The 27469-nt window shown below is 36.9% G+C and overlaps 1 protein-coding gene across 12 annotated transcripts in view; it reads left to right on the forward strand.

The window, feature by feature from the left end:
* The first annotated feature begins 1387 nt into the window (after positions 1 to 1387).
* LOC106084645 (SPARC-related modular calcium-binding protein 2) overlaps positions 1388 to 27469 on the forward strand; it is a 53048-nt gene continuing 26966 nt past the window's right edge. For 2 of the 12 annotated variants that reach the window (XM_059369065.1, XM_059369063.1), the window contains exons 1-3: positions 1719 to 1795; positions 1881 to 2056; positions 24377 to 24696. In XM_059369065.1, the coding sequence (XP_059225048.1) occupies positions 24613 to 24696 (84 nt within the window). In that variant the 5' untranslated portion in view covers positions 1719 to 1795; positions 1881 to 2056; positions 24377 to 24612. Of the gene's footprint in view, positions 1695 to 1716; positions 1796 to 1880; positions 2057 to 23952; positions 24076 to 24376; positions 24697 to 27469 lie in introns of those variants that run through there. The other 10 variants (XM_059369064.1, XM_059369066.1, XM_059369056.1 and 7 more) reach the window with 9 other exon arrangements.

The raw sequence follows: 27469 nt of genomic DNA on the forward strand, positions 1-27469 counted from the left end.
AAATTAGTGATTAGTGCAACTCTGATTTTGAGTATGTTACTGATTGGCGTCATTTTGTGTGTGCTGTGGTTCTTAACTATAAAACACGCACACAACCGAACGTTATGAAATCTCGTTGACAGATAGTGTACTCCGCGAGAAAAATTGTACTCAGCTGTTTGCTGTACACTAACTGGGTAAGTTTGTCTTGGTTAGTTTTTTGAAATTTTCCTTACTAGAAGCAGAGTACTACTTTTCCGCCTATTTTAAGCCAACGTTTTTTTATTGGGTTGCCCAAAAAGTAACTGCGGATTTTTCATATAGTCGGCGTTGACAAATTTTTTCATAGCTTGTGAGTCTGTAATTGCATTCTTTCTTTTGTCAGTTATCAGCTGTTACTTTTAGCTTGCTTTAGAAAAAAAGTGTAAAAAAGTATATTTGATTAAAGTTCATTCTAAGTTTTATTAAAAATGCATTTATTGGGTTGCCCAAAAAGTAATTGCGGATTTTTCATATAGTCGGCGTTGACAAATTTTTTCACATCTTGTGACTCTGTAATTGCATTCTTTCTTCTGTCAGTTATCAGCTGTTACTTTTAGCTTGCTTTAGAAAAAAGTGTAAAAAAAGTATATTTGATTAAAGTTCATTCTAAGTTTTATTAAAAATGCATTTACTTTCTTTTAAAAAATCCGCAATTACTTTTTGGGCAACCCAATATTAAAAATGCATTTACTTTCTTTTAAAAAATCCGCAATTACTTTTTGGGCAACCCAATATATAGAGTTTGACAGCATTCCGCCTGAAAAAGCTGAACAGAATACTCGGCTTTATGCAGAATATCTATTGTCAGGATTGCCATCATATGTTTTTCACAAATAAGTGCGGCCACTTGCAGAAATACCTCTTATGTGAATAATAAAATAAAATTAAAACCAATTATTTATACAATTACGTGCACTCGTCTTTACATTTTATTTGACTGCTGTGCCCATACATGTTTTACAAATTTTAGGTATAAATTTTTCAAATGTTTGCACTTTTTTCATGGTATTGTTTCGACAGGTTGGCAAATTGCGTTACCACTTCATAGCTAACGAACAGATTTGCACTGCATTCTTTGTTTGCGTTTATTTTTACCCTTCACGGCTAGTATATTCAATACTAAAATTAAACACAGCAATTGTGTGTAGCAAGCAGGAGATTCTTGCAGGCCAAAAACCCTGGTGGGAGTCGAACTCACGACCCCTGAGTCGGACTGCGTGCCCTCCTACCCTCAAAACGTCAATAGATGCCGAACCGGATTTCTTGTTAAGTGATTATAAGTATGGAAACACCTACATACATTGTATATTTGATTTAATTAATTTAAGTGTTTTTATGATGATAACATTCAAAGATTGTTTAGCTTCTACCAAAACAATAACAGAGACCGGCTTCAGAAACGCAGATTGCTAATGCCTGCCTTGCTCAATTTCCACATCAATTATTTGTGCAAAGAGACAAAGAGAGTTTTTACGGTAATATTGTTGTTGCTCCCCACGGCAGCCAAACAAACTCATATCGCAAAGAGTGGTTTAAAGCTTTTTGACATAAAAGAAATCATGGGCTCACTCAGTCTAAATATAAGCATGCAAACGGACAGTTGAACATAGTATTTTTTGCTATTTTTTAAAATAATAACAAACAAAAAAAGAAAATCTACAAAATAGGTATATGTGATAAAATGTGAAAATTATAAGAAAAAATTTTAAAACTAAAAAAAGAAGTTTTTTATTAGAATTTGTGTGTAAGGCAAATAGGAATCAATAAATTGAAGGTCTGTGGATCAAATTTTATATAATATATTAATTTTTTTTGTTTGTTGAATAATTCCTTTTTGTGTTTCTGCCATTTAAAAAAAGACAGGCAGTTGTTTTATTGTGTGATAAAGCCAAGTGACCATTCGTTCATTTAACGAAACCAAAAACTAAAAACAATATATGCTGAAAAATAGATGTGCAATTTGAAGCGAAAACGAAATATTTATTCAACACCGGTCTCAAGTATGAAAAAGGGAATCGCCGATTACTAAATTGGGGTAAGTCCAAATTGTTGGCACTAAGCAAAATTTCAAATTTGCTAATGCGCCAAATGATTGTCCATTACAGTCATAACCAGAGTTGCCGTCACCAACAAACATTTTGTATGTTTAAATTTTTCCAAGAAACAAATGTTATCTACCGGTAATTTGGCTCATTCCCATACAATTTCTTCAGCGCATCCATACTAGCTTATTTTGAAGTCTTTCGAATTGGATAGCCACTTTGGAACGTAGCCAGCCATTAACAATACATTATTATCTTTGGAAGATGTAAAAGTGGTCGCGTATGCTGATGACGTGGCAATTGCGGTTAGGGGAACGTTTCATAACACTCTAAGAGATATACTTCAGGATATACTTCAGCTCTACGTGCAACAGCGAAGTGGGCAACCGAAAGTGGTCTAGGTGTAAATCCGTGCAAGGCTCTATTAGGTCTTTTCAGAAGGAGATTCAAGTTACTTACAGTGGCATCGGTCTCCTTGGGAGGAGAGTATGTTTCATTTACTGAAAGCGCAAAATACCTGGGTGTTTTTTCCAACATTTTGGAAAAGGCAAGAAAGTCAACTCTTGCCCTATATACTTGAGAGAAGGCTATTGGCAAAAGTTGGGGGTTTAAACCGCGGTCATGCACTGAGTATATACTGCATTATGTTATACATATAATGTTATATGCCGTAATGGTCTGGTGGACGGCGCTTTAATGCCTCCTCAAACTGCTACGACCACTGCTGTGAGGCTAAGAGAGCTTCCATTTGGTCATGCGGCGCCTACTGACACTGTGTTATTCTAGATATAATGCTCGATTTCCCAGGCATTATGGATTACACACTGTCTGAGCCGCTTATTGATAAAAAGAACTGTACCACTTTTCCTGATAGAATCAATTGGAACTACAATATCCCCTTGGTAATAAAAGTAGCATGGACTTCAACAGAAATTTGTTTTTAGCTTATTTGACAGCTATATGATATCAATGATGTCAACATACAACTGTTTTCTACCAAAACAACGCTTTACACTCCGAACATAAAAGCTTAATTACAATTAAACAAATTAGCAGCAATGTGGAAACATTGTGAGATTACACAAAATTTAATTGATGTTTAGCAACATTTTACGCACAATCGAAGTCAGTACTAGGCTAAATGGAGTATTTTGTCAAAATTTGATTTTATTATTTAATTTTGGGTTAGACAATTATTGTGATACAACAGTAGCGATAGACCAAAGCTCCTGGTGGGAATCGAAGCTTAACACCGCGCTGGTTATCCAAGCACATAGAAAATTAAAATTTTCTAAGGAAATTATAAAAGTTTTGAAAAACCCCGCTTACACTGCTCATCTAATCCGGATTTAAGGCTCCCGTCAGCTGATTTTATAAAGGTAAAATAGATGATCGAACCATTAAATCCTGATTTAAAGAGCAGTGTAAATGGGGTTGTAAATGAGTGTCTAAAAACTTGCCCACAAAATTATTTCGAGATAATTTCACAAATCGGCAACCCTGGTCACACCTGCAATTGCAATTTCTCAATGCTCGCTTGCTTTAGCTCTCGTTCCTTTAAAACGCCCTCGAAAAAGCTTTGATCGAATGCATTCAATCGAATATCTATCGTCACTCAGTCCAATTCCTATAATTTCTGGCGCCAGTAATTTTTTTTAAATGAAACTATACTAGAAACAAAGACACAAACAAAAAAATCATTGTCGATCATCTTTAGAGCTGATAATTTAGCAATTAAAATTTTTTTGCCACTGTTTAATTTTTATTTGAGTTTTTTTTACGAATGGATTTGCTTGTTTGATGATGTTGTTGTAGTTGTTGCTGTCTATTTGGCTTTGGTAATTTGATTTCGGCTTGCTTTTCTCTCTTTTTTTGACATCTTTCAAAGATTAAAGTCTTCTTTTGAAATTTTAATTTTTTTAATGCTTTTCAGATGTTTATGCATACATGTTGTATGAGTGAACGAAGAAAACGCTGTCTTTTTTTTTTGGAAAATAAAATAAGTTGCCTCAAGTCGAGCCAACGCTGTGTGGTTTAATGTTTTCATTAAATAAAAATAATATAAAAATTTTTGGAAAACTTTGCACTTCGTCCGGGCATAAAAAATGTCGTCGAAATATTATTTTGCAGAAAATTTTGTAGAAGTTTGATTTTTATGGAAATGTTTTTCACAATGTGGTTTCCATAGAAATTTTAGTCGAAATTTGATATTCCTAGAAACTTGGTTCTCTAGAAAAATTTTAAAGAAATTTTAAAGAAAATTTCGTCAAAATTGAAATTTTGCACAAAATTTTGCTTAAATTTTATTTTATACAATTTGTTTTTTATATTTGGTCAGAGTCGACCTTAAGATACATTGGGTATGCAGTTAAAGTCGTCTAAACTAAAATTTGCTTACATTTGAGAATCCAACATTTTGGAAAGGACAAGAAAGGCAACTCTTGGCCTATACACCTGCAAGAGAGCCATTGGCAAAAGTTGGGGGTTTAGACCGCGTGTCATGCATTGGGTATATACTACAGTTGTCAGACCTATAATGCTATATGGTGTTGCGGTATGGTGGACGACGCTTCAAAAGTCCACCTACTGCTCAATACTTTAATACTTGAAACTACGATTTCCCTGGTAACAGAAGTTATATAGACTTCTATACGGATGGTTCCAAACTAAACGACCAGATGGGCTTTGGGGCGTAGTCTAAAGATCTAGAACTGGTCATATCGAAAAGGTTATCCGACCACTTGAATGTATAACAAACGGAGATCCTTGCAATGAAGGACCATGTGGAATGGCTAAGATATAATGTCGTTATGACGATTGCCATCAATATCTTCTCAGACAGCCATTAAATCCCAGGAGAACGTATTTCGAAACACAAAAACCGCCCTCGACTGTCGCAGATCTCTCAACGAGATGGCTGAACAGTTCAAAATTCTCCTGTTCCGGTTGCCGGGCCGCAGGGATATCCAGGGAATTTTAAAGCGGATGAACTTGCGAAACTGATACTACCCTACACATTTCAGGGATACTGGAATCTGTGGGTATGCCTCCAGCGACTTGTAGGCTAAGTTTCCAGGATCAGGCCCGAAAGACAACGAATGATAGATGGTCACAAATAGGGGGCTGTGAGCATTCCGAAACTATGTGGCCTAATCCAGACTTGAAGAGGTCTACTGCTTTGCTGTCATTCATTGGCTAGAACAGACGTCTCAGTCATTGTGTCCGCCATGACAGGTCACTGTCTAATCGGAAAACATGCTGACAGACTGAAGGTTGCCAGCAACGACTTTTGCAGAAGCTGTGAGGACATCGAAGAAGAAGGAACTATAGAACATCTTCTGTGTATGTGTCCCGCACTAGCAGTCAGAACAAGTTTCACATTAGGGTCTCATTTTTTTCAGAACCTATCTGATTTAGCGGATGTGAACATTCGCAAATTGTTGAGCTTTTTAAAGCAATCTGGATGGTTCAACGGTAGGAACTAGAAGGCATCTTCCTTCTTCTGTTCCTGTGGTATGACAATGGACGAAAACGTATAAGTGAGCCTGATGGCAGACTTAAACCTAACCTAACCTTACCTATATTTGAGAAGATTAGAAGATACATATGTATGGGCGTTATATCTATGATATGAAATTCGGCATGATATGATAGATCATTAGAAAAGCTTTCGTGCCACCAAATTATCGCAGTATTAGTCAAAATCGGACGAAAATAGATATGAGAGCTATGTCTCAAACTGAATCAATTTCGACCAAAGTCGGTATACATAGAAGAAGTCATAAAAGAAGACATTGTGCAAAATGTTTAGAAGATCCGTTATGAAAAACGCTAACAAAGATTCTAAAAGTAAAATTCGGGCCATACATACATATATGGGATCTATATTGTACCCACCACTGAAGAATGGTGGGTATTGCAAAACATCGAAATAACCATTTCCGACCCTATAAAGTATATATATTCTTGATCTGCGTAAAAATCGAAGGCGATCTAGCCATGTCCATGAAATCCCTCTACAGTCTTTAAAAATAGAGATATTGAGCTGAAACTTTGCATAGATTCTTTTTTTGTCCATTAGCAGGTGAAGTTCGAAGATAGGCTATATCGGACTATATCTTGATATAGTCCCCATATAGACCGATCCCCGATTTAGGGTCTTAGTCCCATAAAAGCCGCATTTATGACCCGATTTTACTGAAATTTGGGACAGTGAGTTGTGTTAGACCCTTCGACATCCTTCTTCAATTTGGCTCAGGTCGGCCTAGATTTGAATATAAGTTGCATATAGACCGATCCGCCGATTTAGGGTCTTACTGAAATTTGGGACAGTGAGTTGTGTTAGACCCTTCGACATCCTTCTTCAATTTAGCCCAGATCGGTCTAGATTTTAATATAGCTGACATATAGACCGATCCCCCGATTTAAGGTTTGGGGCCCATAATTGGCGCATTTATTGTCCGATTTTGCCAAAATTTGGGACAGTGAGTTGTGTTAGGCCTTTCAACATCCTTCTTCGATTTGGCTCAGATCGGTTCAGATTTGGATATAGCTGCCATATATACCGATCTCTTGATTTTAAGTCTTAGGCTTATAAAGGGTACATTTATTATTCGATCTCGCCAAAGTTTGGTACAGTGAGTTGTGTTAGGTCCCTTGACATCTTTCTACAATTTGGCTCAGATCGGTCCAGATTTGAATATAGCTGCCATATAGACCGATTTTGAGCCTATAAAAAGCGCATTTAGTGCCCGATTTCGCCGAAATTTGGCACAGTGAGTTATGTTGGGACCTTCGACATCCTTCTTTAATTTGGCTCAGATCGGTTCAGATTTGAATATAGCTGCCATTTAGGCTGATCTCTCGATTTAAGGTTTTGGACCATAAAAGGCGCATTTATTGTCCGATGTTGCCGAAATTTGGGACAGTGATTTGAGTTGGGCTCATCGACATCCTTCTTCAATTTGGCTCAGATCGGTTCAGATTTGAATATAGCTGCCATATAGGCTGATCTCTCGATTTAAGGTTTTGGGCCATAAAAGGTGCATTTATTGTCCGATGTTGCCGAAATTTGGGACAGTGATTTAAGTTGGGCTCATCGACATTCTTCTTCAATTTGGCTCAGGTCGATCCAGATTTGAATATAGCTGCCATATAGACCGATCTCTCGATATAAGGTTATGGGGCCATAAAAGGTGCATTTATTGTCCGATGTTGCCAAATTTGGGAAAGTGAGTTGTGCTAGGACCTTTGACATCCTTCTTCAATTGGCTCAAATCGGTCCCAATTTGAATATAGCTGCCATATAGACCGATATCTCAATTTAAAGTCTTGGCCCCATAAAAGGCGCATTTATAATCCGATTTCACTGTGACTTATGTTAGGCTTTTCGACATCCGTGTCGTATATGGATCGGTTTATTTTTAGATATTGCTACTAAACAGATCGATATTTTGTTATACACAATTGAACAATTCCATTAAACATGTTTCAGCGACCATCGAAAACATTTATTTTGCTCTATATCTCGATCTTAAAAAAAAACTAAAACTTTCTTTATGCAAAAAAAAACGACACAAATTACTTGGGGTAAAGATGTCAAATACATAAATCATTGCCCGTTATTATTCTTTGCAAATCAATTATGAAAATAAATCAATCTTTCTTGAAAAAATTTGATTTCTTATCACGCGAAGCTACATATGTGGTGTCATTAAAAAGGCTGCCCTAAAATAAATGCAAACACACACACACACACACACATATGTGTACAACCTACTTGCATGAGAGGCGGACTAATGTACCCACCACACACTTTTCATGGTGGTTAGTTATATTATTTTAGTACGCGTGTGTTTGGTTATCACATCAAAAGTAATTGAAATTAAAACAAGAAGAAAACACTAGAGCAACAAACCAAAAAGCAAACAACAACACTAAAACAACTAAAAGAAGACAGGCTCAATTAATAAATTAAATGATTACAATTTTTGTCAAGACTGACTTTAAATTAATGACAAGTAGCAGCGTCATGTCTGAGCATCATTCATCGTGTATTATTTATGGCACAAACGCAAGCTAAATGTTATTGATATAGGAGTACATCTTGACAGAAATGTGAGTATGTATATATAAACACCGTTATAGGAAAGTGAAATTGTTTTATAATTACTATCCTGGAATGAATATTTTATGTTCATGTTTTTATACCCTACACCACTACTGTGGTACAGGGTATTATAACTTAGTGAATTTGTTTGTAGCATCCAAAAGGAAGACAGATAGACCCATTGATAAGCATACCGATCGACTCAGAATCACCTTCTGATTCGATTTAGCTATGGCCGTCTGTCTGTCCCTGTTAATTTTTGTACAAAGTACAGGTCGCAGTTTTCATTCGATCGTCTTCAAATTTGGTACAGACATGTGTTTTGGCCTAAAGACGAAGCCTATTAAAATTGGAAAAAAACCGGTTCAGATTTGGATATTGCTGCCAAATATATGTTCTTCCGATTTTCAGTAATAATGCATTCTCTCGGAAGGATTTTTTTATGATTCTTGACATTACTGGTGAATTCGGAAATTCGGAATTTATGGAAATCGGTTCAGTTTAGATATGGCTCTCATGTATATATATCTTCCGATTTTCACTCCTAGAGCCACTGCAAGAGCATTTATTGACCAATCTTCCCAAAACTTTGTACAACGCTTTCCTCGATGACTACCACAATATCTAAGAAGTTTGCTCGAAATCAGTTCAGGTTTAGGTATAACTCCCATATACATGTTCGTCCGATTTGCAGTAATATTGCAATAAAATGGTCTTTTGTTAACCGATTCTTTCGAAAATCGGCAGGAAAGATTTTATTTTGACTCTCGACATTACTGGTGAATTTCATGGAAATCGGTTCAGATTTAGATATAGCTCTCATATATACAAATCGCCCGATTTTAACTTCTAGAGTCACAGCAAGCGCATTTATTGACCCATCTTGCCAACATTTTGCATAACGCCTTCCTCGACGACTACGACAATATCTGAGATATTTGCTTGAAATCGGTTCAGGTATAGGTATAACTCCCATATATATGTTCGTCCGATTTAGAGAAATATAGCAAGAAAATGGTTAGATTCTCCCGAAATTTTGCAGGAAGGATTTTCTTATAACTCTCGATATTACTGGTTAACTTCATAGAATACGGCCCAGATTTAGATAAAGCTGTCATATGTGTATATCGCCAGATGTTCACCCCAAGAGCCACTACCAGGGCATTGTTTCACCAATATTGCCAACATTTTGCACAACGCTTTCCGCGACGATTACCACATTATCTGAGAAATTTTTTCGAAATCGGATCAGAATTAGATATAGCTCCCATATATATATTCGTCAGATTTTGGGTAATTTGCAATAATGTTGTCAAATGGAACCGCAGTTATTACAGTTTGAACATATTTGCTCGCCGATGTCCATAAAAATTGGTTCAGAATTGGATATAGCTGCCACATTGTACTTATAGGGCAGGAGTAGGGTATTATACAGTCGGCACCGCCAGACTTTTGCCCTTCCTTACTGGTTTATCGTCAATCTTTAATGAATCTATGAGTAATCTTTCTTTTGGGATAGTCAAAGACAGATATACAACAGTTGCTCTTTATGCATAACTATCGATATCAAGCATGATGAACCGATAACTCGGTTGACTGGTGCCTATCGTCCTGTTACCGCCAAAAAAGGTAAGTAAGTACATGATAGAAAAATAACGGTACTTTTCCAATACCGCCTGGTATTATTTTGTTCGAGTCATTGGTAAAGATTTTTTAATACAATTTGGTATCAATTCAATACCAGACGAAGAAGGCTATTAAGAATTGACGGCGTCCCATTTATATTCTTGTCATCGCTCCAGAAGTGTTGTTGAGCTTTGTACTTAAAATATTGACGCCATTATAAAATATTTGATAAACAAATAAATAAAATGTTTTAATGGAATTTGATTGCGTGAAAACCTGTTCAAATACTCAAAGGCGTTGAAAATGGAAATAGTCCAAAATTCTTAGGATATTCTACATTAAAAACATGATAGTCTTTTGTGTGGAAAACGTTACTGTTTTGATGTATTCATATGAAAACCACTTCTGGGAATCGATGCATATGAAATCAATTGCTGAATACAAAGAATTGATGTTGGTCAGGGTGTTAATTACTTTTTTTGTATTTATTTATGTAAATAATCAAAATAAAATTAGATTATAGTTATTTTCAATGGTTTTTTTTGGTTCGTTAAGGGGTGGAATAATCAACAACGGTTTGGTACAATAACCATCTGGTGCTAAAACCAATAACAGATTGGTATTAAAAGCAACACCAGTTCGGTATTAAGACTAGTACCAAACGGTACTAATCATTTTTCGTTTCGTCCAAAGCAACCGGTATTGTTTTTGTACCATACGGTGTTGCTTTACTATCAATACATGATGGTACTGAAATGAGCTCGTTTGGTATCAACTTTTCTCTGGGTGTAGGTTAGGTAAGAGTGGCAGTCCTTTACCGACCCACTTAGACAATTTTAAGTCCATTGTGATACCAAAGTAGCGACAGGCCAAGGCTTCTAGCGGAAATCGAACCCATGTCCCCTGCACTGGTAATCCAAGCAGGCTACCAACTCGGCTACCGGGGCACCCTTCTCTGGGTGTAACAAAAATTTGAATTTATAGGAAAACCTCTTAAATGAATTTACCTCATTCCTCATAAATTTATTAAGTGTTCGTTACTTTGACACTTAATTGTGTTTGTGGTAATTTTTTAAGCTCAGTTTGAAGAAAATTTGACTTTTTAAGCGTAATTTTTTGTCTTTAAATGAAAATTGATCAATGCCACCAGTTCACAAATCACACCATCATCGGGATGCATCGGCAACTTTTGTACGGCGTGTGACTGTCCATCACCTCCAGGCGCGACATTTCTGCTTGTTTACGTATACATTTAGGCAGAAATGAGCCTCATAGATAAAAAAAAATATTTTTATGTTGCTGTTGTCATAAAGAACGAATTTTCATAAAAAATTTCAATAATTTGCGTGTTCTCTATATCGAAGTACATTTTCACTTTGACAGATGACGTTTGTACATATTGGGTTGCCTAAAAAGAAATTGCGGATTTTTCATATAGTCGGCGTTGACAAATTTTTTCACAGCTTGTGACTCTGTAATTGCATTCTTTCTTCTGTCAGTTATCAGCTGTTACTTTTAGCTTGCTTTAGAAAAAAAGTGTAAAACAAGTACATTTGATTAAAGTTCATTCTAAGTTTTATTAAAAATGCATTTACTTTCTTTTAAAAAATCCGCAATTACTTTTTGGGCAACCCAATAGTTATCATCCAGTGCTGCCACCCCGAAAACCTTAGCTCATAAAAAATTACAACGTCTTTGTTTTTTTTTTGAGATAAATCATATGTTGCAATTTTCTTTGAATACTACTGGGAAAGTAAAGAATTCTGAGAGAGTTTAAAGAAACTCACCATAGGTTTATAGGCTTTTCATAAAAGACTTTGATCCATCATATGCTTGGGACAGTCTTTATATTTGCCCAACCAAACATTTTGTTCCAAATGCGTGTGTGCCTTGGCTAATGACATTAATTAAAACTGTCACTCTGATTGTTTTATTTATTTGAATATGAGTTTGAATTGTTCGTGAACTCTTTGCCTCATGCAGACTTTTGATACACACAGATATGTACACTCAAACACTCGTGGCCGTCTCAGGAGATATGCAAAAGAATAGAGTTTAGTTTAATGGACAACAATTTCTTGCAACTCTTTTAACCCTCATTGCGTTTAAAGTAAATTATTTAATTGAAATCAGTTTCGTAGGTCGATGAACGGATTTGAACTGCGAAAAACTGCAACACATCTATTTGTTAGACATTGGGAAACTTGGATTTACAGTTGATTTCATTAGTTCAGAATAGTCGTAGATTTGCTGACAGGTGTTTTTGTACAATCATCTGCACTAATAAAGGGTAATTTTTTAAGAGTTAAGTCTTTCGGGGTAGCATTGTGGTGATAATTGTGTCCAAATCTCACACAGTGACGGAATTTTCGAACGGATAGAGTCATCTTCCTGCTTATGCGCAAAATTTCGGAGCCCTACAACGCCGTAGGAAAAGAAACATTGAAAATAATTTTAATCTAATTTTATTTCGATTATTTATGTATGTCAATAATTACAAAAAATAATGTTACACCGTGACCAACCTCAATTCTTCGTATTCAGGAATTGATTCCATATTCATTGATTCCCAGAAGTGGTTTTCATGTGAAAACACCACCACAGTGTCGTTTTCCACACAATGGACTATCATGTTTTTGATGTAGAATGTCCTCAGAATTCGTACAATTTCGATTTTCACCGCTTTTGAGTATTTTAACAGATTTCCACGCACCCAAATTGTATTAAAACATTTTATTTGTTTGTTTAATAAATATTTTATAATGGCGACAGTATTTTAAGTACAAAGCCCAACAACACTTCTGGCGCGATGACAAGAATATAAATGTGACGCCGTCAATTGTTAATAGGCTCCTTTGTCTGGTATTTGCCAATGACTTGAACAAAATAATACCAGGCGGTATTGGCAAAGTACCGTCATTTTCCCACCACTGTAGGGGGTGAAATACGGTGTTGCTTTATTATCAATACCGTATGGTACTGAAATGAGCACGTTTGTTATCAACTTTTCTCTGGGTGTAGGTGGTCCAGGCGCATCTGCAAAATTTCCTCGGCATTTCGAAAAACTATTCGGGTTGTCCGATATAAAATTTTTTTTTGCTGGATAGTGCTCAAAAATCCCTACAAAAAAGTCCGTTTTTCATTTACAATATCTCCCCTGGTTTCGGGGATATACGGGTTTAAATTTTTATTTGTTAATTTGGACGAGATTGGCTTCGTATATGGCAATTCGTTAAGGCATTTGTGAATCGATTTTAATTTTTATGCATGATTTGGATTTGTTACAACGACTTTGCCGCAACAATTGCCCACATCTGATTATTCAGTTCAATGCTATGCAGTTTGGAAGTCAAAAAAGTGTATTTTTTGCATTTTTTGACCAAAAAAGTATTTTTATTGATTATTATTTATTGATTATCTATCAAAACGCATTGTTTCAAATTTCAGCCACTCTATATCGGGAGATCTATATAACAGCTATACCCAAATATGGAATGATCTGGACGATATCCAACAAAAAGATTTGTAGGGGTACCAGAACTCGTTGTGCCAAATTTCATCGAAATAGGATGAAATTTACTCCTTTTATAGGCTCATTACACTATATCGGAAGATCGGTCTATGTGACAGCTATATCGAAATATGGTCCGGTCTGGACCACATTTAACAGAAATGAGTAAGGGTCTACCAGATCTAACCAGGTTCTAAATTTCATCGAATTCGGTTAATAAATGGATCTTTTATAGCCTCAATATCCTATATCGGGAGATCGAGCGGTCGGTCTATAGGGCAGCTATATCCAAATATAGTCCGATCGGAACAACACTTCACAGAAATGGGTGGGGGTCTACCAGAACTCACTGTGCTAAATTTCATCGAAATCGGATGAAAAATTAACAATTTATTGCCTCAAAACGTTCAGTCTGGATATTGGTCTATATAGCGGCTATATATTGTATAACTAAAATCTGATGTTACGAGATCAGAAGGTTAGGTTTATATATAAAAGATACGAAATAATCAAAAATTGTTTGGAAAATGTTTTTATACCCAAGATATCTGCAAAATTATAAATACCCAATAAAGGTATTTATTGGGTATTTACCCAAACAATTTGGGTATTAACCCGGTAGAAACCCATCTCTGGTCATTATGGCTTAAATAACGGTATATTGTATTCAGCGGCTTTTAACGTTCTAATTAGGAGTTGCCAGAATAACAAAAATAACATTGGGTGAAAGAAGATTCACTGGGTGTGTCCTCACAATAGGAATTCCCCATATTTTATGTTGGATTTATGATTTATATCTAAAATTGAATGAATTGTATATTGAACAGTATCTTGCCCTGTCCAAAATGTTGGATTTGAAGTTCAATTCAATTTCACCCAGGTATTTTGCGTTTTCTGTAAATGGAACATTCTCTCCATCCAAGAAGACAGGTTCCACTGTAGACAACTTGTATCTCCTGCTGAAAAGAATAACTTCTGTCTTGCACGGATTTATACCTAGACAACTTTCGTAGCCCACTTTGCTGTTACACGTAGAGCTTCCTGAAGTATATCTCTTAGAGTGCTGGGACATTTTCGTCTAACAGCAATTGCCACGTCATCAGCATACGCGACCACTTTTACGCCATTTTCTTTCAGAGACAATACTATATTGTTAATGCCTATATTCCAAAGTTGCGGAGACAGTACACATTCTCGAGGTATTCCTCTGCTGACCCATTTTTTTAGATCCACAGATCCCAAGCCTGCCGTAATGCAGTTAAAGTTATTAAATAAAAAACTTTCTTACGGTAGAGTTGATGCCTAGAAACTTCAACTCCTTCATGATTGACGTCGGTTTTACATTATTGAAAGCACCTTCAATGTCAAGAAATGCCATTGTATATTCCTTGACAGCGAGAGAACACTCTATGTAGCCGACTAGGTCGTGAAGGGCTGTTTTTAAGTGAATTTGTCTCATCAGGGTTTAGTACGGTAAAACTCTTTCTTTATATACCCTCAGCACACCTCCTGCATCTGTGGGAAGATCACCATCTTCATCACTACAAAAGTGTTTGTCTGGTCCAAAGTCAGCAGTTTAATCCTTATATTCTCGATTTTTCTACACTCAGTTCATTCCATAATTTTTCTTCTTCCCACGGAATAGAAGACACTTCTCCTCTCTCTTTCGTTCCTTTTACTAAATCACCCAATATCTCTCCATTACACTACTTGTTAATATTGACTATGCAAAATAATCAAAGATTAAAACCGACACTACTTAAACCTTTTTTCTTTTAAAAAAGACGAAAAAAAATATTCGTGTGTATCATAAAACTACAGATAAACGAACCTTAATTTCTACAATATATATGTACCTTTAACACAAAACACACACACACATAAGCTCTGCCAACATATGACCAAGAGCCCGTGTACAGTGGTGCTGGCATTTTTTTAAGTTTTAAATAGGCGTCATGCAGTCTGGAGTGAACAATTTCTTCTTATAAATATTCCTTTTATCTTCATCGCTGAGTGGGGGTTTTCCAGATACATACATGCATGTACATACACTTAGACATGTACAAGTGAATGGTTTTCCAGTAACAAATGTATAAGGGTGAGTTGAAATTATTCGAGAACTTTTGGTTTTCACCATCGATATAGGTTTGGTTTTCACCATCGATATAGAGATATAGACCACTAAACTTTACATACTCAATGGATTTTAAAACAACTATGGACAAATGTTATTAAATTTTGTTACATTTTTCAAAATGTTTTGTCTTAAACTTCTATCATTACATTACATATGCGTAGTCACCTTCTGTATTCATAAAAGCCTGGTTATGCTCTCGTAAATGTAAAGAGGCAATTATGCTGATTACCAAACGTAGCATTTAACATTTCAAGCAAAACAATTTTTTTTAACAAATAAAAGACTTGAAGGGAAGAGAGATCTGACGTCGAAGAACTTCTGGCATAACTCAAGTGTAGGTCGGAGAAGATGGCCTTCCACGCAGTGATGCTTAAAGTTGAGACGTCTCTCCAACTGAAAGAGTACGCAATGGTGGTCTTCTGAATATTGAGAGAGCATTTAATAACGAGGAGATGGGTCGACAGTCACCGCCATGAGCCGCGCGGGGGGAGAGAATAGGGCCAATTTTCCCTTCTGGATACTATTGATGCAGTGGGCAGACAGAGGAGGGTTTCAGGACTCAGGGACTGGATTGGGACTATACTGGTAGCTCTCAGCTGAGCTTCTCGTAATGACGATGAACACCAAACAAATTGGAGCTCAGAGTTTCAACTGATGTGGTGCATATAATCATTGCTGGCCGGGTCGAAATCAGTATAAGTATATGGCGGCCTTCCGTATGAGTATAAGGAGGCCACCTATGATACTGAACGCCTGGGTCACAATCCTGGCGAGACCATCAGAAACAATTTTCAGCGGTGGTTTTCCCCTCCTAATGCTGGCAACATTTGTGAGGTACTAGGCCATGTAAGACTTCTTTCCAAAGAGGTGTCGCACTGTGGCACGCCGTTCGGACTCGGCTATAAAAAGGAGGCCCCTTATCATTGAGCTTAAACTTGAATCGGACTCATTGATATGTGAGAAGTTTGCCCCTGTTCCTTAGTGGAATGTTCATGGGCAAAATTTGCAAGAAAAAATGGCGGCCCTCAAGGCCGTGGGCTCTCGTATAATGAGGTCATAGTGTGTGGAATCCTTGAATAGACCTCAGTTTCACGACATAGTGATAGCATGGATTAGCGGATACGACAGCGCCGTATTGGCGGTTACTCCTACTCTCTTCTTTTAAATTCTTGTTATCACATATGTCTCACTTTTTTTACAACATTTACTTTTCACAACAGGTCAGACTGGCCACCTTTTCATGATGGGCTAACCAATTAACGTTTATTATAAACAATAAATTGTTATAAATGCCACAGAGAAATAGAATAGGAGATAGCAGTTTTCTAAACATTAATTTTTAGTTTTGAAATTTCTTCAAACTTAAAATTTTACCACCTGACACGAAAACAGAACGTAAAATTTTGTTTTTACTGAATTCTACTTTCTGTTTACGGTCGACAGACGTTCGGTAATCGATTGCATGCTTTTCATAAAGCAAAACAAAACAGCTGACACGTTTTCCTATGTTTACGAGAGCATAACCAAGCCTTAAGACTTTCCTTCCAATCGGCATGTATTCTTATATGTATTTTATATTTTTTTTTATCACATGTGTCTACAAGTATGAATGTTCGATTAAACAAGAACTCGCTTTAATCGAAAGAGTTGCATATTTATTCGAAAATCCATTTTTCAAATACAATTTTTCATACGTATCACACGATGTGTGAAAATTTCAGAGTTGCTACCTTTGAAATACATATCGTGTGATAGCAGCTTTAGCAAATTTTGCTAGACTAACTTTGTTATGGAAAATTTACTCTGAATTGGGACTTCCTGTCAAAATTTGTATCCAACATTTGTTAATTTTTTGGTAATTTTTTTGTAAAGGAAATTTTTTGATTTATTTTAATTTCTTTGGTATTCTATCCAAATTTTTCTGCTACAAAAAGATAGGCGAAGATTTTTTAAATTGCTCTAAATAGACATTTCGCCACAGTTTTTTACTGTAGGAAACTTTGTCAACATATTTTTACTTTTGAAAATTTTATAAATTTTTTTTTGATATGGATAATTTTGTCCTAGTTTGTCTTTCACAGCATTTTTTTCTTAAAATGTTATTTCATGCCACAATTTCTTTGTAATGGGTAGTTTGTAAATCTTTTTATGTCTTGCAATGTGAAGTTCTAAAAAAAGAAACTGTCTTAAGAGTGCTTTTAAATACTTTTACTCTTTAAATTGTAAAAGATGGTTTATATTGTCGTCGTAGATCCACCCTAAGATTAGATGGCTTAAACCATTACACACTTACTTACATACCCATTAGTCGTTGAATAAACTCACACATCGAAATGAAAGGACAGACACCAATAACCTAATATGCCAGACTGGCTAAACTTAGCACCGACAGACGACTGATTGACCCTATCGCCAATTAGACAGCGAACCACCATATTCACCATGTCTGGTTTTGCCTTATGAACACTGACTTCAATATGCCACCCTATATGAGTATGTGTGCGTGTGTTTGCGTTAAATGTGGGCTTGCACGTCCAATAAACGAAAGATCAAAAAAGAAAAGAAAATAAAATAGAATGTTGTCGACGGACGATGAAACTCTTGACACTGTTGCATGTTCGCGCTTGTATCGTGCGGTGACGCTGCCACTGCTGTGTAAATGTTCTACGTAGAAAATCCATTTCAATTCTACGCTTGCCATCACAATAATAACAATAAATCATTGTACGCCAGCTAACCAGCTAGCCAGCCAGCCGGTCGACGATCGAGCCGTACCCATGACAATCTTAACTTGGCCTTAAGGACCTAATACATACACACCCCAAATGGCTATGCTCTTATACGTATTGATATGGGTGCACATGTGTGTGCCCACGTGAGTCTATGGTATCGAACGAATGACCGGCCGGCCTGCCGGCTGGTAAATCGAATTCGTTCGTAACATCTCCAAATTAATAAAATGTAAAGACACTTGTATGGAGGCAGTTGGTTCGATTATGAAAATCCCAACAATAACAGCAACAAAGAAAATACAAGAGGAATTAAAGAGGAATCTCTCGAAATAATGTAAAAGTGTGATCAAATGCATGCACAAGCACAGTGGTTATAAATGGTACTGCAATAGTCAGTACAGTCGAAAAGGTTTTACTGGATCAACTTAAAGCACATGCATGATGCAATTAAGAGGTAGCGTTATTAGCACAACAACAAAAATCTACTCCCAACGAAACTACCTTGAGTGGTAAATGCCGTAAATTGAAATGTCAAAGTGGTTTTAGAAATAAATTACGTTTTACAACTTATCTTCCTCAAATGTGTTTTATATTTGTATTTTCATCATTATTACACTGTTTTGTGGCTTATGTGTATAAAATTGGATCAAGTAGATATTCTTTTTAAGATTTTAGAAAAAAATCACAGCTGTATTATCAAGCCTTTGACATTTACATAGATTTACTGCAAAATCACAACATATATAAAAAATTGTACTCAGCTGTTTGCATGACCCCACCTTATAAGTGCATCTTGAAGCACATGCAACTCCTTTAATAGTTTTTTGGTCAGATAATTGTTATCCGACTAAATGTAGATACCGATAATCCCATTGAGGACTTAAGGAAATTTTTTCATATCTGTTCTTTTCGAATCCATTGGCATTGGGTATTGTTTTTAAAACCTTTCCCATGGGAAGGGAGATACCAATTTCCACATTCCGCTTGTAATGCCTCAAACTATTGGACTTTTAAACCCCATAAATTATTTTGTTCTTTATCGGCATTACAATAAATGTGGAAATGATAGTGTCCACCCGTCTGCCTCAAGCACTTTAACTTTCGACTTAATGAGGCTAGCTGCTTAAAAATTTCCACAAATACTTCTTGTAGGGCACTAAGTATTGAAAATCTACCAAATCGGTCCTGCAAACAGTGGCGAGTAGGTTAAAGGGTTGTGGAGTCGACCGGAGTCGAAGACGCAGCCGGACTATTGAGCCGTAGTCGGAGTTTGCTCTCAGACTCCGACCCGAGGTCAGAGTCGAGGGCTAGATTCGGCAGCCCTGACTTTTACCCTGTGCCTATAACTTATTTTCAAGGTTTAACGTTTTGAATCCGAGTCAGAGTCAAGTTCGGATTTGAGTTAGACTGCTTCGATTTCGGCTAAATACTCTGACACGAGGTAGGAGTCGACAGTCAGACTCCGCAGATCTGCTACTTTCTCTCAGTATTCACCTCGTCTTGTCAGTGTCAGAACCTTTGCAATCCAACCGAAGTCTTGTTCGTTTCACGGTGGCATCTGGAATATCTTTCCTAAGTCTTTAACTTGGAACTGGTCGGCATACCTTTATTGTCAGAATATTCATCTTTTATTTCATGCGGATTCTAACGAGGTTGAGAAAATTATTCAAAGATCAGAGCGGTTAGTAAGTTGACAGTCTTGATTTTAATTGCCCTATGTGAGGATAGGTTATATTGGTTTCTCAATGTCAGCCTGCACCACTAAAGATACAAACAGAATGAGTGCGTTGAAAAATGCAACTCTTGAAACAAATCCCACAAAAGCGCAAAAGGCAAGATAAATTCATTTACAGGTAGTGGCAGTTGCCCAACAACAAAATATTGAATGCACTATCTGTCAAAATCAGTGATTAGTGCAACTCTGATTTTGTGAATGTTACTAGATCGCTTCATTTTTCGTTACTTGTGTGTATGGTTCTTAACTATAATTGAAACACACGACCAGAACTCGTTGACAGATAGTGCAATTTCCAACTTTGACAACTGAAATCGATCGGCGTCAAATTTAATTTTTTTTGCGCCATAATTTTTTGACATTTTTTTGCAGAGTTGCATTCTTCAGCGCATTCATTTTGTTTAAGCCTCAATTTTGTCTCATTGAAAATAAGCAACTTTTGTTCGCTCGTGTATCAGCTGAGTAGAGTCACTTATTTCAGTGACTCAGAATTAGTGGATCTGGCTGTTAGAATCTTGTTGAAATTCGTCTTTTCTCATCTCGTTGAAGTCTTGTGCTGAGATTGAGCCCGCTAGCTTACGTCTTTGATACCACTGTTGATCGACACATGCACTCAAAAATACATATTGGGCTGTTTTTGGTTAGTTTTTGTTTTTTTCTTAAAATTAGAGAATACAGGTTCTCATGTCTTTTTGTTGTCTTTACATTTTTAATATTGTCTTTCGTTCTCACCGATGTCGTTGTCGTTCTTTTTTAGACTAAGTCAATATGTGCTTAAATCATTTGTAGTGCACAAATATAATGGTGGAACGATGATACAGAGATGGACAAACTAGTGTTATTACCGTATGTGATCCCTCATCAGACTTAAATCGGCCCTACAATATTTTTGCATTTAATAGTTTAAGTTATAGTACATAAGATCACGTTAACACTGATCATTAAAACCTGTTTTAATGGCACAATCAACTGTTCTACCTGTATAAAATCAGCTGACGGATTTAATGAACAGTGCAAACGTGCTTTACGGTCCTGTTTTCGCGTGATATTAAAATCTATTACAACACCTAACTTGGATAGTGACCTTAATAGTCGTTCAACCTGCGCGGTGTTCTATTTGCACTCTATCTAGTGTAAGTCAGATGTACTAGATAGAATTCCAGGTAAGAGTTGTACTGTATTATTGTCGATATTTTGCGATAACACCCGATAACACGTTATTTGCACTGTATAGATTAAAATTACACATGGCAATTGTATTGGATAAAGGCTCATCTCTCATTGCCGATAACATGCACTTTGCACTACACAATAATCGGTATCATTTTCAAACCAGTAATGTAACACAATCTGATGTTATTGGCACACGATCTGATTTTATCGTTATTGTTATCGGAGCAAATTCGATTAGTGAACTGATTGCTGTTTTGTTTTTCATTCAACCAAAATCTTTAGGGGCCGATGAAGTATTCTCTTTGCAGTATTTTTTTGTAGAAATCTAAACTTTCCATCCCTGATCCTGATGTTGGTGAGAAGCAGTTGTATGGAGTATGAAGTGCGATCAATCGCCTGTCTTTGAATGCAACAGGCACTTGAGAGATACAAAGAAAGATAATATTTTTTGTTTGTGTGTTAATTTCTTTATGTTTGTAAGCAGGCAAAGGTAAAGGAAGGTGCACTCGTATTGTTGTGGTAGTTGTAATATGATGGTGATGTTGCCTTTTTGTTTTTGCCATGCACATGTTAAACGAAGTGGATACTAACAACAACAATGATGCACCTATCAAAATGTATGCGTTTTACGTTACACTGTTTCCATCGTAGTACATACTACAAAACTCCTTGTCATAGTATGTGATCCTTGGGGAGTTTTTGGTACCCATGATAGATTCTTCTCCTTGAGCGCGGAGGAGATCGACGGATCGCAAAGTTTACTATCGTCGTTAGGAGGAGATTTGGTTTGCAGTGAGAGCCACAGATGTCCAATACTAAAGACTCTTTCTAAATGCGCTAGGTGCAAATATTAGGAATAATCGAAGAAAATTAAGAGAAGAGAGAATTTTGAGAATACTGTGAATGAGCAATGAAAGTGATTTTGCCATTTTTCAATCGATTGTGGTAATTTTACTTGCTTTTAAACATAAGATTATTTTCACAAAACACGTTTTAACTTTGTTGTTAGCTTTATTTTTGTTAATTTAAATTTTTTTAGTTTTTATATTCACTTGGGGTGCGGGCAATCATACCTTTTTGGCTACATAATAGACAATTAGTTAACCAGTGGTAAACTACGCTGACTCAGTGCAGTCTCCCAAGTTCAGCGCCGGCAATTGGAAAAAGATCCACCCTGTCAGAAAGCCAATCGACAAACTACGACAAGTTGTCTCCTTAGTTCGTATGTGGACATCACCATATTATGGATAGAAAACCACCGCCTAAGTATGTCTGGTTGAATGAAGTAGCGCAGCGCTACTAAAGAAAACCTCAAACAGATATGGACAGCATTCATTAGGATATGGCATGGAAACGGCTGATATCCGTGGGGTCGATTAGGTTGGATAAACATATTGGACTGGGTTGGTGCCAAAGTGATATATATGTTACCTGCTTGTAACCAGGAACTACATGATACACGTCACCATTTTATCTGTCCAGCCAATCCTACTTGACTTTTAACCAGATCACACTTGAAACAACCCACCCAAGTCGCAGAGTTAATATTGTGTTGCCCAAAAAGTAATTGCGGATTTTTTAAAAGAAAGTAAATGCATTTTTAATAAAACTTAGAATGAACTTTAATCAAATATACTTTTTTACACTTTTTTTCTAAAGCAAGCTAAAAGTAACAGCTGATAACTGACATAAGAAAGAGCAATTACAGAGTCACAAGCTGTGAAAAAATTTGTTAACGCCGACTATATGAAAAATCCGCAATTACTTTTTGGGCAACCCAATAGATTGGAAAATAAACAGAATTGTACAACAAAAACGGTCAATTGTAGAGACTGGCTTTAAATCCTCATCTCCGATCGACTCTGCAGCCCTACACATATGCGACTCCCCCTTATATGTCATCATTAGAATTTTTGAAAATTTATTTTGTAAACGGTGTACGATGATCATAATACAGATGGACAAATAATGTTTGGTTATTATGGAAGTCGCAACTCTTTGTGTTCTTGCTGTTATGTTTACCAAATTCTCTCCTCCATCCACTTAAGGAATCCCTCTTCTCATGACAATTGAAAGGTTTAACGATTGTCCCTCGACCCGTACGGCTGGCTGGCTGCCTGGATGTCTGTCTTATTTCTTTTCTTGAAAGTGTGATGCGGCCGACCGTCCGCTTAGTTGTGGTCAAACTCAAGGGTAAGGAGGTGGTAGCAGCGGCGGTGGGTTTGGTAATGTGTTGGTCGAATGAATGGCTGATGGTTGTTATGTTTTGTTCTGTTTTTTTGTTTTGCTTTTTTTTTGGGTTGAGATAAGATATGCCAGACACGGTAGACATAGTGGCGACATGCTAGTCTGACTGTCTTCGTGCACCGCCACCGTACGGGCACTCTGAAGAGCTCTGCTCACTCCCTGCTGCATACATACATATGTATGTATCGTGGAGACAACCAAGCGCTCACCATCTTGAAAGGCTATGCAATTGTTCGGACATTGTTTGGCCATACATATGGGTATGGATGGACATGGGTAGGTTGCTTGGTACTATGCATGTCCGTCCTTCCATCCATCTGTCTGTCTGTTCATATATCTGCATTGGAACTGTGTAAAGCAGAAATGCAGACTTGGCGAGTCTAAGAAGCCCAGACAGACATAGGGGCGACCGACCACAGCAGTTGCTTGCTTGTCTGCTGGTGTTGCTGGCTAGCGATGGTGTTGCTGTTGCTGCTACTGCTGCTGCCGCCGCTGTTATATTGCATGTGGTAGTTGTAGTTGTCTGCATCTAACAGATAACCAACCCAAGCAACGCGTTGTGTTTTAGCCAAGGTTGGGTCTTTGAATACTTTAACTCAGTTGCGTTTCAATCGTTGTTAAGTCCACAGCATTTGCGCGTTGCCTTGCTTCTCTCGATCGTGTGTGGGGTGTTATTGAAAATTTATAAAGAAAAAAATAAAATAAAAGAAATCATTATATATTTTTTGTAAACTTTTACCTAGTATGTGTGTCCTTTGTTTGGTGATTTATAATTTTTTCGATTGCTGATTATTGTGTGATTATTTTGCGGTTTTATGTTAACGCAACATTTTTTTTTGTTGAGAAAAATAAAGAGCGATAAGCGGCAGCAGCTCTCTAGTAACTGATGAGTGCCGTTACCTGGCTGCGCTCACAAAAAACATCCATCAATCAATCTATGCAACGAAGTGCATGAATAAATATGGCAATACCACCCCTCAACCGCCTATTTTGTTAAGTGACTTAAAGTGTTTTTTTCTTGTTTGTTTTCCTTTTCATTTTAGAACTCTTTGTCTGTGTAACAAGTCCTATTGGAAAGAAAAAGACTTATTCCACACCCATGGATGATTTTCGCAAAAGTCAATATAAACGCGCACAATTGTTTATAAACATTTAACAAAAGAAAAATAAAAAAAAACATAAAAAACAAGAAGAGTATCTGGTGAATTTGGCAGCTTATAAAGAAATTGTTCTGCAGCCCATTTGTAAGTGGATCAGCTCATCTATTTCTGTAGACACCATGATATTAAGAAGTTTGGTGGTGTTTGTCCTTGTTTGCATACACTTTGGCAACGCTGGAAATGTAAAGCGAACAGAAATGACGGTAAGTGTATCTCTATTTAGTATGCATGTTATTTTCTTCAGTTATTTGTTTTCAAAGTATTCTTTACCTATACATAAATTTGCATGTAATAACTTCCCCAAAGACTGTTATAGGTGTCCAACTAATAAACAGGGTTTCCTTGCAAAACTATTCTAGTGAGATACCCAATCTTTAACAAGATTAATACTACAGTATTCTCTTATATAAGAAGCTATTAGGCGTCTTATAATTTTTGGCAGGCAGGTTGGGCTCTTATAAATCTAGAGTAAATGTAAAAAGTCAATTATGCTTATTACAAAATGTAGCATTTGATATATCAAAAAAATCAATATTTGCTGAGTTTTATTTTATTACCATATAATGGAAATCACGTTTAATCAGTTATTGCACTGAAATGCTATCCAGAACATCTGACTTACACTGGAAAGGAATAAAATAAAGACCTGAAGATGAGTGTGGCCGTTATGGGGGAGCTTGATGCATACCCCATGGGTATAACATGCACAGATATAGGTGCAAAATTTCAGGCCCCTAAAAGTCCCGGGGGCTCATTGTTGGGTATTCAAAGTTGGCCAGCTCGGCTCTGCAAATTTTTGTTCGGGCTGCCAAAAGAGAATTTATGCTCCGATTTTCAACATATATCTTTTAACGCCTTACTCACAAAACCTAATGAAGCCTTAAAATAGGTTTATTTGACAGTTCTATAAAGGGAATCTGTCAAATAAACCTATTTCAAATAAAAAGTTTGCTGAAAAAGGCAAACACTGTCTGCTGAATATAAGTAGTTGATTTTGCTGCTATGTAGCAGTAGTTCTGCTATTGCAGCAGTAGTTCTGCAATTTCAAAGTAGCAGGCTTACTGCTGAAAAGTCTGTTGTTTGCTGCTTAATTACGAAGGGGATGTTAAAAGAAACAAATAGAAGCGTGCTAAGTTCGGCCGGGCCGAAACTTTGGAACCCACCACCATGGATTCTGCTAAAAATGTATACAAACTTAAGTTGAAGAGCATAATTTTATTCTACATGCCAAACTTCTGTCAAATCTGCAAAAATTAAAGCTTCTACATTATCCGAACAAGGATAATCGAGAGACCAGTTCATATGGGAGCTATATCAATTTATAGACTAATTTGGACCGTACTTAGCACATAACGTACTTGGAAGTCATAACAAAATACTACATGCAAATCAGCCAAATCGCAGGAAATTTCTGGCTTACAGAGGCCCAAGAAGTCAAATCGGGAGATCGGTTTATATGGGAGCCATGTCAGGTTATAGACCGATTTGGACCGTATTTGGCATAGTTGTTTGGAGTCATAAGAGAACACTATGTGCAAAATTTTAACCAAATCGCACGAAATTTGTGACTTCCAGGTGCTTAAGAAGCCAAATCGGGAGATCGGTTTATATGAGAGCTATGTAGACCGTACTTGGCACAGTTGTTGATAGTCATAACAAAACACTATATGTCAAATTTTAGCCAAATCGGGAGATCGGTTTTTTGGGAGCTTTATCTAAAACTGAAACGATATGGCCCATTTGCAATCCCCAACGATCTACATCAATTTTAAGTACCTGTGCAAAATTTCAAGCGGCTAGCTTTACGCGTTCGACCGCTATCGTTATTTCGACAGACGGACTGACGAACATGGCTAGATCGAATCGGAATGTCGAGAAGATCCAGAATATATGTACTTTATGGGGTCGCAGATTTTTTTTGAAAGATATTCGTCTACAGAATACTGAATAGCTAAGGTTGAAAAGATAATACTGAATAACTAGAACGATATCTTTATTGTTTTTGGATAATCTCCATTTCAATTTTGTTTTTCAAAATTTACTTGGTTTGTCTGTTTGGGCTTTCTTTTTTTGGTCTTAAAATCTTATGGAGATTCCATTGTAGGATATATGTAAAGCACCATGATCCATTTGACATCTTCTGCTGACTTTTAAATGTTTTTTGCTGTACTGTTCTTTGAATAGAAAGCATTAAATAATCGTCTAAAGCCGGACAATATCCTGCAATGGAATCCCAATAAGATTTAAAGAGCAAAAAAAGAAAGAATAGGATAGAAAGAATAGAAAGCATTAAACAATGGTCTAAATCCAGACAATATCCTGCAATGGAATCTCAATTTACTTGGTTTGGTAAAAAGAACATGAAAAAAAAAGTTTTGTGAAAATTTGCACATTTCACAAATGTGATGGCAATGCTTGGGCCCCGTCAATCGAAGACTGTGCCGCTCGCATCCGATCGGAAACCTCTTCCCTTTCTTCGAGGTTTCCTATCGTCGCCTCGATTATACCGCGTTGGTAAGAGCTGTTCCCATCCTCAATCCATTCTCCCATCGCCTTAAGTCTAATAGCCGCAGTGGCTGCCTCACACTTAATCTGTATGTCAATGGGTCGGATATCTGGAATAGACTCCAGTGCCCTAGTGGGCGTGGTCCTCATCGCATCCATTGCAGTCTACTACTGAGGCGTAAGTAAGTATTGGTCTAATCACGCTCCTGTAGAGCCAATGGACTATCCTCGGTTTCAGACCCCATTTCGAGCTAACGGCCCGTCTACATAGTGCCCAACATCTGTGGGCGTTTCTGAATGTGTCACCTCCATTTAGTTTCCTGTCCATGATCACAGCTAAGTATTTGACCTTGTCAGATATCGAAATCGTCTTATTGAGGAAACGTGGTGCGTTAAATTGGCCCACTTAACTCTTCCTCGTGAACAGGCATATTTCAGTCTTCTCTGGGTTAACATTGAGACCTCTGGGTC

This window comes from Stomoxys calcitrans, chromosome 5 (assembly GCF_963082655.1).
Source record: "Stomoxys calcitrans chromosome 5, idStoCalc2.1, whole genome shotgun sequence".
Lineage (NCBI taxonomy): Eukaryota > Metazoa > Arthropoda > Insecta > Diptera > Muscidae > Stomoxys > Stomoxys calcitrans.